The 14803-nt window shown below is 41.6% G+C and overlaps 1 protein-coding gene across 1 annotated transcript in view; it reads right to left on the reverse strand.

Annotated features, from left to right (window-relative positions):
• The window catches only part of gphnb (gephyrin b), a 119450-nt gene that overhangs the window by 53256 nt on the left and 51391 nt on the right, over window positions 1-14803 (reverse strand). The window contains exons 5-9 of the mRNA XM_037750977.1: window positions 13405-13462; window positions 13210-13302; window positions 6351-6445; window positions 5824-5890; window positions 668-940 (exon numbers count right to left, since the gene is read on the reverse strand). Of these exons, the coding sequence (XP_037606905.1) occupies window positions 668-940; window positions 5824-5890; window positions 6351-6445; window positions 13210-13302; window positions 13405-13462 (586 nt within the window). The remainder of the gene's footprint in view (window positions 1-667; window positions 941-5823; window positions 5891-6350; window positions 6446-13209; window positions 13303-13404; window positions 13463-14803) is intronic.

Below are 14803 nucleotides of genomic sequence, written 5' to 3' on the forward strand. Positions count from 1 at the left end.
GTGACGCCAGACTGTCTCATTTGGTGAGGACGCTACTGAGCAGATCCACCATCCAGCCTCTTAACTGCGTCAGAGAAACTGTGTACTTCCTGTTATTGAAAGAGAGATTCATCATAGACTTTGAAGGTGTAAATGATTTCCCAGTTGGACCACGTTTGAGCCCAGCAGGACGCCGCAGCACAGACATTTTATTAAGGCATGGGTTGAAAAACAGTAAATCCGTCATCTAAAGGTGCTACCTGTAGCATCTTAAACACCAACGTGTCATGTTCACAGTCATTGTGTACCTTTGTTATAATAACATCATGATGACAGCCTCTTTAAGCAGCTGGGATCAGCAGTAATTATACTCCAACATGATGCAACTTTGAACTTCTTCTAAGATTGATGGCATATCTAAGAAACTCTGTAATTCACACATTTATCTAATTTTAGTGTCATCAAACATCCGATCTACAGAACTTCCTGTTAACATGTATCTGCCACAGATCAAAACAACTTATCTTTTTATTTTTTTATCATTTCATTAATGACTTATTGATGTTAAAATGCTACGTAGAGCACCTTTAACACGTGCTTGTGTGAATGACGTATGTATGAAATGGATGGAGTCAGATGAAATGTGAAACACCAAACCCCTCCCCTCTCCTCTCCTCCTCCCTGGTACCTTGGCGGCGATGGATGCGGCGGTGATGTGGGAGGAGGAGCTGTCCTCGGTGGACGCCACACCGCTGTCCTTCTTCTCCTCGTCCTCCTCCTCGCACTGCACGCCCTTGTCCTCCGTCTGGCGGCAGGGCGAACTGTTGGGCGGCGGCGAGAGGGGCGGCGGTGGCGACGGCAGGTCCTCCAGCTCGTCCGCCGCCTCCTTTACCTTCACCACCGCGTCCCGCAGGAGGTCGATGGCGTGCGGCAGCGCCGGCAGGATGAACTGGAAGCATTCCTGGAAGAGTAGAAGGACAGAGGAGGGCGAGAACATCAGTGACAAGGGATGATTTATATCGGTCAGTATTCGAATAATGCCAAACAACAGCAGCCAGCATGAACAACATAAAGGCCAGAAAGAAAGTGTGTCATTACCTGTCACAATTAAATTCAGCACAACGTATGTTTCCACAGCACTTATTCCATCAGTACAACAACAGATTCATGTTATAGTCACCACTCTGCCTTTCTGAGTGACAAAAATATTGTTTTTACTCACTAATTTATTCAAATCTCTTCTATGTTGCCGTTGTTGTTAATCGGAGTTGAGCTACTGTCAATGAAACTAAACACTTCCTGAAGTTGTTTCACCTTAAAAGCTTCACAACCCTTGTCAAGTACACGGTGCTTTATTTACCAAATGTTTTCAGCTACCTGGACCTCATCATATACAGTATACATACATACCTCATCATACATCCCATCTCCATTCGGTTTTGCTCCCTCAATAAGTTTGCAAATGTTGAATTTGCAAATCGGTATACTACCTCAAATTTTTATTTAAAGGTCCCATATCGTGCTAATTTTCAGGTTCATACTTGTATTTTGTGTTTCTACTAGAACATGTTTACATGCTGTAACGTTAAAAAAACAACTTTAATTTCCTCATACTGTCTGCCTGAATATGCCTGTATTTACATTCTGTCTGAAACGCTCCGTTTTAGTGCATTTCAACGGAATTGCGTTGCTAGGCAACAGTTTGGGTCCATGTTTACTTCCTGTCAGCTGATGTTATTTACATACACTGCAACAGGAAATAAACTGGGACACATTTAGAATGTTTACTTTTAAAACCATGTAATGGTCTAAATATTGTATATTTGTGACATCACAAATGGACAGAAATCCTAACGGCTTGTTTTAAACGCATCATTTCTGAATACGGGCTGGGTGTATTTCTCTGTATGTTGAGCGTTCTGATAGTTTAACAGTATTTATATATCACTTAAACCTGCTTTTATAATGTAAAAGACCTGAAAATCTCACTTTTTACAATATGGGACCTTTAAAAACAAAAAACTGCGACAAATCTGCATATTTTGCTAAAGTATACTGTATAGTGTGTTATTCTATGTTTATATTTTCTATGTTAGTTGTAGTGGTCTGGTATATTTATAGTGTATTCTAATATATTCTTTATATTGTGCATTCTATAGACATTCTATAGATATATATCTCTAGTGTTGACATGTATATTTACTGTGTATTTACTGTGCCTGGATAACCTGCTGCTGTAACACAATCATTCCCCAATTTGGGATCAAGAAAGTACATTTATCTATCCACACGTCAGCACATCAGGGATAGATGGAAACGTTTAATTTTGGTTGGCAACTCAAAGGTCAGTTGTCAAAAGTGTCACAATAAAAGCCTAACACAAACGGGGAAGAGCTGTTTTGAGCTGCTGGAGGGCTTTTAATGTGAAACATCCGTGCAAAACTAGAAGAACAGATTGTTGAGTGTGACATTACTACTGATGGAATTAGTGCTGTGGAAACGTAGATTATCCTGAATGTATTAAAGCAACTAGTAAACATGGAGGAGGAGCAAAATAAAAACAGAAGGAGATCCAAAAACAGGGAAACATCTCACATAAATATGATTCAGGGATAATTAGAAATAAAGGCCTCTCTTAAATATAGAGTTTCAAATTACAGTACACAACTATAACCAGGACTACTGTCATCTCCTCAGTGTGTCCCTGTTTGAGGCAGCAGAATCACAAGCAGAGATTTCCTCCTCCTCCTCAGCAGATCACAGCGCCTCCTTCTGGCCACATCCATACTATCTTGTACACTCATTCCTTCCTCCCTCCATCTCCCTTTCCCCTCTCCGGTGTCTCTCCGGGTGTCAGTGTGCCTGTGGGCTCCTCGGCTATGCTAAATGCTCCATTCTCCTCACTCCCAAGACAAGAGCTAATCTGTGAAATTATTTATCTTCCTGTGTATTTTAAGCATTGAGAGGATACATTATTAATCGCCCCCACGCTTTTTTACAGTATCCACGCTGGCTTTCGGGAGCAACCTCTCCACTTCACACCCCGTTATATGTGTGCATATCACAGGCCGGATTAAATATGACAGTGTTAACCTTGATTTGACTGAATTTAAAATCCCACTAGGATGCATGCACGGCTGGAAGAAGCATCCTCCACCACTGTGCATGAACAAGGGGGAGCAGAGGGACTCCTCAGACGGGGAGATGAAAGAACGGGTTAACCTCAGTAGTTGACCACGAGGCCGCCAGCCCTGCTGTGTAGCTGCGAGCTAACCTTTGCCCCCTCCTTCGCTCACACACACATCCCAAACCCTACAGCTCACACACACACAGGCTGTTTATTGCTCTCGCTGGCGTGTTTGAAGCCCACATCTGAGCGTTTTTGGAAGACGTGGAAAAGGAGAGCTGGGTGCGTTGGGGCTGACGTGGGGAAGGATCGGGCAAAAAGAAGGAGTGAGGATGGTGTCAAGAGCCTGGAGACATTCCTCCTTTCCCGTTTTGTGCTTTCATTGCGTGCCGGGAATTTTTTTTTAGGTACGTCAGGAGTGGATTTTTTTGTGTTTTTTTTCTCCTCTCTGCTCTTATTCTCTGTTTTGTCCTGGAGGAGAGTAACTGTCAAGAACACTAAAGAGCAGAATCCCTGGATATACTGCCAGTGGATGAGAAACACAAACGAGAGAGAGAGAGAGAGAGAGAAGGATGGAGGAAGAGAGGGGGGGTTGTAGGAGATGACGAGAGAGGATGACAGACAAAGAGAGAAAGAGAGAGATGAGATGAGATCTCGAGAGATTAAGAGAGACAGAGATTCAGTAAGAGAGAAGAAACTGCAACAAAAAGACAGTGAGACAGACATAAAAAGTGAAGAAGAAAGACATGGAGAGTGAGAAAAAGACAAGAAATGAAGAAAGAAATGGACAGTATCTTAAACACAGTACAACATGCTTCAATTTCTAGACCACTAAAGTTGCAAGAAACCAGAAAAGTGCAAAAGTCACCTCGGAGCCCTTTCATCTGGGTTAGGGTTAGGGTTTTATCTGCAGTGTGAATGAGGCCAAAGAGACAAAACGAGCGGCTAAAAGATGCCCAGCCGACACTCTGACATGAGGCCCTTCATCATGGCTGGCTCAGCCGGACTTCACCGTTATCTTTATGACAGGAGATCATCGTAATAAAAGCCTGCGATGGGCGGCGTGTGCCGTTAACTTTAACTGGGGGTTGATGAGGGAGACACTAATATGGCAGCAGACGGGGGAGAGGTGGCGTAATTGATTAAGAGAAATACTAAAATCGATCAGGAGAAGCGGGCGCGTAACGAGACAGAGACAGATGTGCAGGTCAGCGCGGCGGAGAGGGAGACAGATGGAGGGGGACACGGAGACAGCAGTGGGTGGACACACACACACACACACACAGGTTTACATTACCACACACAAACATGCTCTCACATACAACAACAAACCCACACATCCTCTCTGCGTCTATACCTTTAGATAGAAATACATCAAAACACAGAAACGTACAAGTGTACCATGAAACAACAAACACAGATGTTGTAAGCAGAGACAGCATCAATTAATCATTCAAATGGAGTCACACAGAGTCACACACCTTCAGATCCATACACATACTGTACGCATACTGCTTACACACACACACACGCACTTATCAATAATATAGATTCATTTACACGTCACAAACGATGTGCAGGTGAGAGTCTAAAGCGAAGTTGACCTTCACATAAGGATTCATGTTATCAGCACAATGCTAAGCTAATGCTGTCCATACCAACAGGTCAAGCTACCTATAGGGTGTGTTAGTAAACCCAATGTGACGCTCTACACTAAAATGAGAGCGTTGTTTTTAGAAGAAATAGAGCGTTCTATTTCTACAGTATATGAATTAATGAAGTTAAAATGGATGAATGACTTCCCAATCGATTGGAACATTTTCATTCATGAAAATAAATCTCACCAACCACAGTGGGCCTATATAGAGGACGCAGCTGGTAAAGTGACATTTATAGTATAGTTTCGAACTTTAATAAAACAATTTTGGAACTTCAACTTAACGACTGCATTTGCAGGAAAAAAATGTAACTCAATAGTAAGTAGCACAATATTTACAGACTCTTGCCTTTCCTCACGTGGACACATAGATGATGTGATCATACACAACAAAATAAAAAGGTTAAATGCTAATTTAACATGCCAGAATGAAATCCCTCTTTCAGCACCATGGACAGCGCCACTCAGCCAGGCATGACAAAACACTTACTTATAAACTTATAATATTCGATAATCAAAAAATGCAATAACACAACCTGTTGCAAACATAACAATAAATAGGCATGTATAAAGGCTGAGTCTTTACGGCAGCGGTCCAAGTTCAAATCTGACCTGTGACCATTTGCTGCATGTCGTCCCCTCTCTCTCCTCCTTTCAAGACTATCACTATCTCTATCAAATAAAGGCGAAAAGGCAAAAAAATTAACTTAAAATAAATAAATAAATAGGCTACAGTATATGCCTACATGTACTACGACTATGAGTAAGAAAACAGTCTGCTCTGATGACGGATTTCGGTCATATCATTTTCCTGGAGGAAGCCACATCTCTGCAAATCTCCAAAAAGGAAAGAAGGCACTATATCATTGTTCTCACGTTGCAGCGCTTTACTTAGATATATTTTAAAATATTATAATTTTAGGTATTTAATATGGTTTATTAGTGAAGCAGCAGTTATCACTATGAGGGGGGGGGATATTCAAGCAAGTCACACCCTTCCCAACCCCATCCTCCTCTGGAGAAAGGTGATGTTGTTCCGTCTCTTTGCAGCGTTTCCTACCTGGGAGCCTTTCTTGCTTCCTGGTAAGTTGATGATGAGCGTCTTCCCTCGGATCCCACACACAGGTCTGCAACGCACAAACACAGCGGACAGTTTATATGAATGCAGAGGAACAAAGTGATGTATGCCTCTCCCTCCACCCTTTAAAGCTTTAATTCGGTGTATCACAGAGCGCTGCACTTTATCACAGGTGATAAATTAACTCACTCACCCTTCTGTCTTACATAAAGGTGGGACGGTCCCCTTCAACCAACAGAAGGGAGTCATACTGTACATTATTTATCTATGAGGCTCTACTGGAGTAACTGCCAGTAGTAGGACAGTAATGATAATGTCAGGTCACAGGACATTTAACTTCAGCATGTTATGTGTTTATATGCTTATACAGTATATGTTTAATCCTATGCACTGTGTCTCAATCTTAATGAGTGTTTAAATAAATGATTAAATAAATAAATTAAATGAAAATGATGTAAATAAAAGTACGTGCGCTCTGGTTGTGTCGTATGTGAGGGTGCGTGTCTGACCTGGAAAGCATGCCTAGCGGTGTTACGTTGAGGGATCCCATCAGCATCGCCAGAGACATCCCTGGAGCCTCGCGCTCTATCACCTCCTTAGTGGCCTGAGAGAAGAGAGAGACAAAAAGGAGGGTCATTATTAGTGTGGTCATAGTCCAACTAAGCATGCGTCCGTCTTAAGTATTTTTAAAAAGGATTTATTCAAATGCTGGAGAGAGTTTACGTTAGTTTCAGGCGGCCATTTGAACTAAAAATATCCTCCTGTTCATTAGAGGAGAGAGTGTCATCAAATTTAAATTACAGGACGGATTCATATAAAGTGATTGGAAAGATCCAATCATTACAATCGAGGCCGATTGAAATGATTGGACGGGTTTATTACAGTCCTGTGACAGCCACAGATACCGGATTCTTTTTCTTTTTTTGTCAGACCATTTGATTTATTGATTGCTGTCAGGATGTAATGATAATTCTAAGTTAATATAACAAAAAATGTGTTTGAAGATTACCAACCCTACCTTTAAATATTGTGTCTTGTTGTGTGTTCAAAAAGACCTTAACATTTAAGGCATGGAATAAAAAAAAAAAAAAAAAAATGTAAACGACTTGAAACCATTTTTTAAGGACCTGCATACCTAAAGATTTCTCCAAATTCACTTTCAACTTAAAGGGGCTCTATGTAAGAATCATAAATGCTTGTTAACAGCAACACCTGTGGCCGTTAAGTCAACGAAAGTCAGCGTCCTGTTGCTCGCGCTTGTGCACGCTCTACATAGACATGAACAAGCATTGACCAAAACAGTGAGGCGACACAGGTCAGCTAAAACTGACTGAAACTACAGTGTCCCCTGATCAAGATCGGGGGGCTGGAGCAGGATTAGTTGACACTGTTTTGCAGGACGGGCTTCACTAGATATACAGTAACTTTGCGGTTTTGGTGCTTCCATGTAGTTTGTGTTGGAACAGCGTAGGCACACGCGCGCGCATGGGACACCGACCCGCAATGATTTATACTGTATGTGTAAGAAGTTACAAACAGTCCGAACAGACAAAACTTAAACGACTTGAAACCTCTTTTTAAGGACCTGGATACCAAAAGATTTCTCCAAATTCACTTTCAACTTAACTTGTATTTTGACCAATTGCTCTTTGTCACATGTAGAAAGGACGACATACAGCCACGGCTGTAATCCAGAGTGATTTACAGCAACAATAGAGAAAAACAATGGAACATACTTAACCTACAATTCATTAAAAATGACGTCATTAAACTAGAATTACCGCCTCGCAGTTGTATGCCTCCACCAACCGGTCAAGTTGCAGTTTACATCCATGTCTGTCCAAAATATCACCACTTCATCATTTTATCCTGTTAGACATTTGTGTGAAATTGTCACAATTAGCATATGAATTCTTGAGGTATGGCCGAATGTTTTGTGAGGTCACAAAACGACCTTTGACCACCAAAATCTAATCATTACATCTTTGAGTCCATTCGGACGTTTGCGCCAAATTTGAAGGAATTATCTCCAGGCTTTCCTGAGATATCACGTTCACAAGAACGAACCGGACGTACGTGCGGACGGATGGACATTCTGCCTCCGGCCACAGCTGTCGCCGGCACAGAGGCATAAAAAAATCTGCTAAGTAAAGAAGTAAAGCTGAAACAGTGAGGCAGATGGACCAGGAAACACTGATAATCCTCCCACACTTTTACAACAACCTCCTGAATGCATGTCTTAACTCAAAACATCTGGATTGCCCTTTAAATATTGATTTATAATCCCTCTGGCACAATCCATCTCTCAATTGTCTGAAAAATCCTTATCTGCCCCGTCTCCTCCCCAATCTACATCCCCCATTAGCAATCAAGATGGATCCAATCTTTGCAATCAATACAGGAATATGTCTTCTTCTTTGATCAGTCTGTGCAATTAAACATTGAATAACGTGATCCTACAGCCGGGGATTTGATCCCAGCAGGGATACGTATGGTTTCAGTGGTTTTGCAGCAACATGTGCAACAAATGCATTTGTGTGTATATATTTATGGGCGTGCAGTTGATGCGGCACGTTCCTGTCAGAGAGATAGCGGAGAAGATAGGGGCTTCTCCTCCAGCTGTGTGTGTTGGGTGCCCTTGAGTTGAGTGACACTTCAAACGCACCATTAGCGAGGGAGAAGGGGAGAGAAAAGACTTCAAAGAGATGAGGAGCCACTGATGAGCATCGTGGGCTTGGACTCAGGAGAGGAGAGAGATGAGGAGAAGGGAAAGAGTGTGGGAGGGACAGAGGAGAGGCTGAGACAAGAGGGAGAGAGAGGGAGGGGGGAGGCTGGATTTATACCTCATCATACATCACATTAAAGTCACTGAATGGGAGAAGAGGGAGACGGGTCTGTTTCATTCAACAGGCATGTTTTCGGATAAAGTGTATGTATGTTTTGGGCTATGTCTAATCGCAGGAAAAAAAAGTGTCTTAATTAAATGTATGATGAGGGTAAGAGAAGGGGGAGGACTTAAGAGTGCATGTGATGAAATATGACATTATTTCTCTGCAAGCATGCTACACCCATGTAAAAGGAAGTAGCAACTGCTTTTATTAAAGTTAGTTTCATTCACCACCAGTGATCTGACCCAATGTTTTTACATTTTACGGTCGATTTTTTAAAGATTTGAGTCCTTCAGTCCTGTTAAATATTGGAGCAGACATTTCTCATACATCCTACATGCTTCTTGTTTCACGGGCTAATCACTGATCACCAGAAATCAATGTACTTGAATGCTGAAAACAATTAACGGAGAATACATCTGCTGGATGGCGACTAACAGGAAGAGATCAAACTCTGACATCTTATTGTGGTTTTACATGAGGTGCAGCTTTAAAGGGGCTAAATTCAGAGCATATCTATTGCCTCCACACGGCTCTCAACATGCTGGCAGCAGCTAAGGAAGCTAACGGTGCTAACAGCTCTAACAGTACAAACAACAGCAAACAGTGCTGACATAGCTAACAGTGTCTACTTAAGGGGGATATCAATATCATGTGCAATACTACCTTTTCCACTCTCATGTGCAATATCACTGTTCATTGTGTGCAATTTTAATGTCCAACATGTGCAATATTACTTCCTTTTCTGTTTTTTTTAGCTTACTTTTAATTATCTTATTCACTCATTTTACTAAATGTATCTTACTTAATTGTTATTCTATCAGGCACTGGTGCTAGAAATAGTACTTTTTATTTTATACACTTGAACTTGTTGTAATTTTGAGCAATCTCCGGCATAAGAATTTCCTTCGGGATTGATAAAGTTCTATCTTATCTTATCTTAACCAGAGGGTGGGGCGCTACGGTTCCATGACGATGACAGGTACGGCGTTATCATCTGTAACCGCCGTATGAGCCTAGTGCAGAGCGGCGGCCGTGAGCTAGCCAGACGGACACGCTCACATGCACTACAAGGCACGCACGGCCGACCCGGCTACGTCAAGAGAAGCTCAGATAACAAAACACACACAGAGGGAGAGCGACTTCATTCTCTGCTCAGGTAGACATTACTCCTCTATATCTTTACAGAGCAAATGTGCTGCTATATTAATGCTCTAGATATCAAATAGAGAACTTTGTATAAGAGAATTTTGACTCATGGCAGAGTAAAACTTTTATGAAACTTTGCTTCTTAACACCAAAAATGTCAGCTGCAACCTACAGAAAACATACGGCCAGTAAAATGAATCTTAAGATGAAGCAAACCAGCATGATCTCCTGCAATTCTGAGAGAAAATGAAGATGTGTGGTACAGTAGGAATGGAGTGGAATACATCATTATGAGTTAAAACTAGTAATCGTCACTACAGCAGGACGATATATGTATGATATCCCATCCGACAAATGATGAACAACTGGTCTTTCCGGGAAATTCCAAATTGTAGAACCACTCAATATTAAATTGTTAAATTGCACAGACTGACCAAGAAAAAAAACATATTGATTTCAAAGATCAAATCCATCATGAATGGTAATGTAGACGGGTCAGATAAGGACATGCTTTTGTAGTGGATGCAATGTAAAACACAGCAACATGTAGTACTTACTGTATTAGAAACATAAGGCAGTTGAAGTAACATTTATATGTCAGAGAGTATACAAAGAGCTCCTCGATTAGAGTAAAGACACGACATGTAATCTGTCCTGCGTTCAGCTAAAACACAATACAGTCGTATGTGTCTCGTACAGCCTTCAAACACACAGAGAGAGACAGACGGAGAGACGTCGTTGTCTCCAGCATGCAGGGCTGAATCAGATAGCAGGTATTATCAGTGACTACACTGTGTACGTGTCTTCCCCTTCCTGGAAGGTTGCTGTCTGCCATGATTGATGAGGACCAATGATACTGCTGAGAACCACAGCTCATCCCCTTCCAAATTACTGGTGTGTGTGTGTGTGTGAGTGAGTGAGGATGGCTGAGTACATGTAACAGACGTATAGCAGTGTAAATCCAGAAAAAAATGATGTGGTTAACAAGAGTGTGTGGCAAGATGGGTAAGGGAAGATGAGAAAGTGAAGACGACTAAATTTAGATTCTTGCAGGAATACACATTACATTTCGAGGAAAACGTATATTCACCCGAATTACGGTTGTTTTAAATACGTGGTTGACGTTGTGAACTGAAACAAAACAAAACAAAAAAAGCAACAACACTACTTTGTAAGGTTTAGGCAGTTTAGGTCAGGTGCGCCTGACCCCGCGGGACCGGGATCCTACCGTAGAAACAATGTTAATGAAACAGTTTGTATGATATCTTACGAAAAGTTATTCCTCATTTTTTGTGTGTTTTTCCACGTATGTCCAGAGACACGTGTCAATTTCTGCTCGTTACATGCATACAATGTAATGGAAAATTACATTGTATGTAATGATGTCTCTTTATGCAACAGTGGAAAGTTACTGTCTGTGTGCTCTTCGTCTCATGTAGTGGGAAAGTACTGAGTGTTGACTTTTACTGGGACACTGTCTGAGTAAAACAACTCCTTATCTGTGCAAAACAACTCCTTTTCTCACAGTCCCTGTTGTAGATTTCTATATAGTCACATTGTAATAATCTCCTGCAGTGCACTCTTCTGAAGACTTTGTGTGACTCTGTATAACCAGTGCCTCTTCTTGCAAGAATAAAATACAACAAAGACATTTCATCTGTTTGAGATCCTTATTTCAACATTCATTAGGACTCATCTCGGAATATTAATTGAATTTCCATTACAACAGTCTTTTCAAAATATACTTCCGTCTTCACAGAAAAACTACTTACTCAGGTTTAGGCAACAACACTACTTAGTTAGGTTTAGGAAAATATCATGGTTTGGATTAAAATAACTCAACCATATTGGTTAAGATAGAAAACAACCTTTATAATCTGAAATATTTGAGTTAATCTGATTCCAAGTGTAAAATAATTTGTGAAAAAAGTGTTTCAATACAATAAAGAAACAGGAATATGTGTGATTGTGTGTCGCCCTCCTCTCCTGTAGTTAATCTATTATTCTATCACACTGACACCTGACACTCATTATCTCTGATTTGCTTGCTACATCATCCCATATCTTTTAAAAAAAAAAAGTGAATCAATGAGGATCTAACTTCTGCCTCTTTATTTCCCATGTGACCGTGGGGCTAATTACACCGTGTGTTAATCAGCGCTGCAACACACGTTTGTAATCAGCAGAAACAGGCCGAGGTTCTCTGAATGAAGCAACAGGAGAGATCAGCCGTTTCCCCTCGCAGACACACATCAGCTATCATCAGGCTTCTATTGCTGTTGTATAACATTACATCCCTCCCCGTGACCTCTTAACCAAAACAGTGTCCATATTTCACCCCCGAGCTGTCCTTGTTGATTCTTATGTAACATGTTTCTGGCTGTATTTTACTCTCAAGCTTCATTATACGGTTTGCATCCTTATGAAATGCTGCAAACAATAAAACGCGATGTAGCGCATTATTCTCTGTCACTGTGTTGAGCCATGTTGTGCCAACACGAGAGTATGTCAGGATGTATTCAACAAACACTGTACGCCGCTTCTCTGTTATGTCTCAATTACAGTCTGGTGTTTTTATTTAACCCTAAGAGACTTGTTTTTGTGTTTTTTAGGGGGCTACAGGGGGTCTTTAGGGGGAGATAGCAGGTCAACAGTAGATGTCACATAGAAGTGGTGTACATCATCTGAAAGCTGGGAACCTGGAGATTAATTTGAGATGCAGCTCAGCTGAGAGTGTATAGGAGCTTAGAACATTATGATAGAAGTATATGATGTCCATTCCCATGCTCTATTAGGTCTCATAAGTTGTTGCAGCAATTTTTGGTGCTAAATTTAACCATTTTTTACCACTTGAGAATTGATGAAAATGATCAATAATCCCTCCAAAAATACCACAATAAGACACTAAGACCTTGAGGAACACCATAGAAATAGCCTTGTTGTGATTTGGTATCAAAAACGTTTGTCTATTTGAAGATTTCTGCAAGAATCGCATTTTCCGGCGATAGGATGGCGAGCGCTTCTGTTATGTAAACTGCTCAGAAACCCCCTTATTCTCAATCTAGCTAGGAAAGCCATCCATCCTCTGAATGCTCTAGGTCTCTAGTTTGTGGTTGTAAAGTTTCATGAGGCTGTGATTATCCTAGAGGTCACCACAGGTCATTTTATACAGTGAGGTTTCAAAGAATGGTCTCACTGCGTTAAAATGGCTACTATGGGGACTAACACATGAACACAGAGCAACGCTGCAGCCTCTTAAAGACAATAACGTCGGCCGCGTCTCAGAGGGTTAATTCAGCAAATTAAAAACAAACTGAAAAACAAAGCCCACCTCTGGTGTGACGTCTCTCGGGGCGAAGCCGGTGCCTCCGGTGGTTAGGATGAGGTTAAGTTCCTTTTCATCGCACCAATCCACCAGAGTCTCCTGTTCACACAAACACATGATTCATTATAATTACCAAAATGATCATCAACAGATAAAAAGACAGACGGATACAGTATATAAACAGACAGATTGATAGATTACCTTGATTTCGTCGATCTCATCTGGCACTATCTTGTAGGCCGTGATCATACCCCCCAACCTGAGGAAGTAAGAGAGACATTAGATTACAGATGCAGTTATTAACGTATTAGATTCCAGACAAGATACTTTATTGATTCCTGCAAGAAAATCCTCTTATGTCTTGCTACCTTTCTACGGGGAGGTCAAAAAGGTAGGCTAAGGAACTGTGGACTTTGTCAGAAGTCAGAGTTTTCTTTAAAGAGGACGTATCGTGCATTTTATGGGGCTATTGTAAGGGTTCTGGAGCTGGCCATGAGCAAATGTGTTACTTGGTGACATCACCACATTACGGAAGAAAATGCGGGACTTCAAGCGAGGCGTTTCAGGCAGTTCAGGATCAGTGTGTTTCTGTGGGGGAGAGTAACTCCCTTTGGCGTGAACTATTTGTAACTTTGCAGATCTTTTACATGCAAAACCCTAAAAAAAAACACTAAAGGAAAGGGAAACAGCACAAAAGCATAATAAGGTCCTCTTTAAAAACCCTTTAGCAGAAGTGGAGAGCTTGAACTCAGGATGACCAGTTGGAGGAAAGTCTCTCTCCTGTCTATATGCACCACCGCCCTGCTGCCAGGTAGTATCCAGTATCCAAGTAGATCTGAAGGTTTAAGTAACAGACGTCACCTCTATATTTCTCAGAGTAATAAAGCAGAATATATCACTCTAAACAGACCCAGACATGCTCCCCAAAGCTTGTAGATTATTGTGTTTGTCTGACTGAAACAACGCCTGTTCTCTAGTTCCTGGTCTGACAGCAAACACGACTCTATAAGTAACCCAACATCTGTCATTTAAGACAACGCAAGGCCTGTGAAAACACTGATGGAGAGAAAAGAGAACAGAAATAAAGACGAGTGAGGCAGGAAAGAGAGAGAGAGACATAGGAATATAAGGAAGAGAGAGAGGATGTCCTTGAACATCTCCTCCTGAAAGGATTTTCCACAGGACGGCCCACTGAAGAGGGAGCTCAGACAAGGACAGAGCTGCTGCTGCTGCTGCTGCTGCTGCTGCTGAGCAGCGATCCACGGCGACCTCCTGTGGCCAGACCGGGTATCACACCCGAAAAAGAACAACCCCAGGCTCAAGGTGAAGGCTCTGCACAGACACCCCTTATGTAACCCTTTTCTTTTTTTTAAAGGAGCGCTATTTTTGGGAGACTACTGCATCATGTTCCCCCTCCGCGTCAGCCACTTAAACGACATGATAACCCTCCCCCGGACAAATACCCACCAACATTAAAGCATCCGCTAGTTTCTTTTTCTCCCAGATGCTTTTATCCACTCTCGCTCTCCTCACACTGCACAAAGAGGAAAACGCTGTACCCCGGAAAACATCATTCACCGAATCCATCGGCTCTGCTCGT

The sequence above is a fragment of the Sebastes umbrosus genome, chromosome 18 (assembly GCF_015220745.1).
Source record: "Sebastes umbrosus isolate fSebUmb1 chromosome 18, fSebUmb1.pri, whole genome shotgun sequence".
Lineage (NCBI taxonomy): Eukaryota > Metazoa > Chordata > Actinopteri > Perciformes > Sebastidae > Sebastes > Sebastes umbrosus.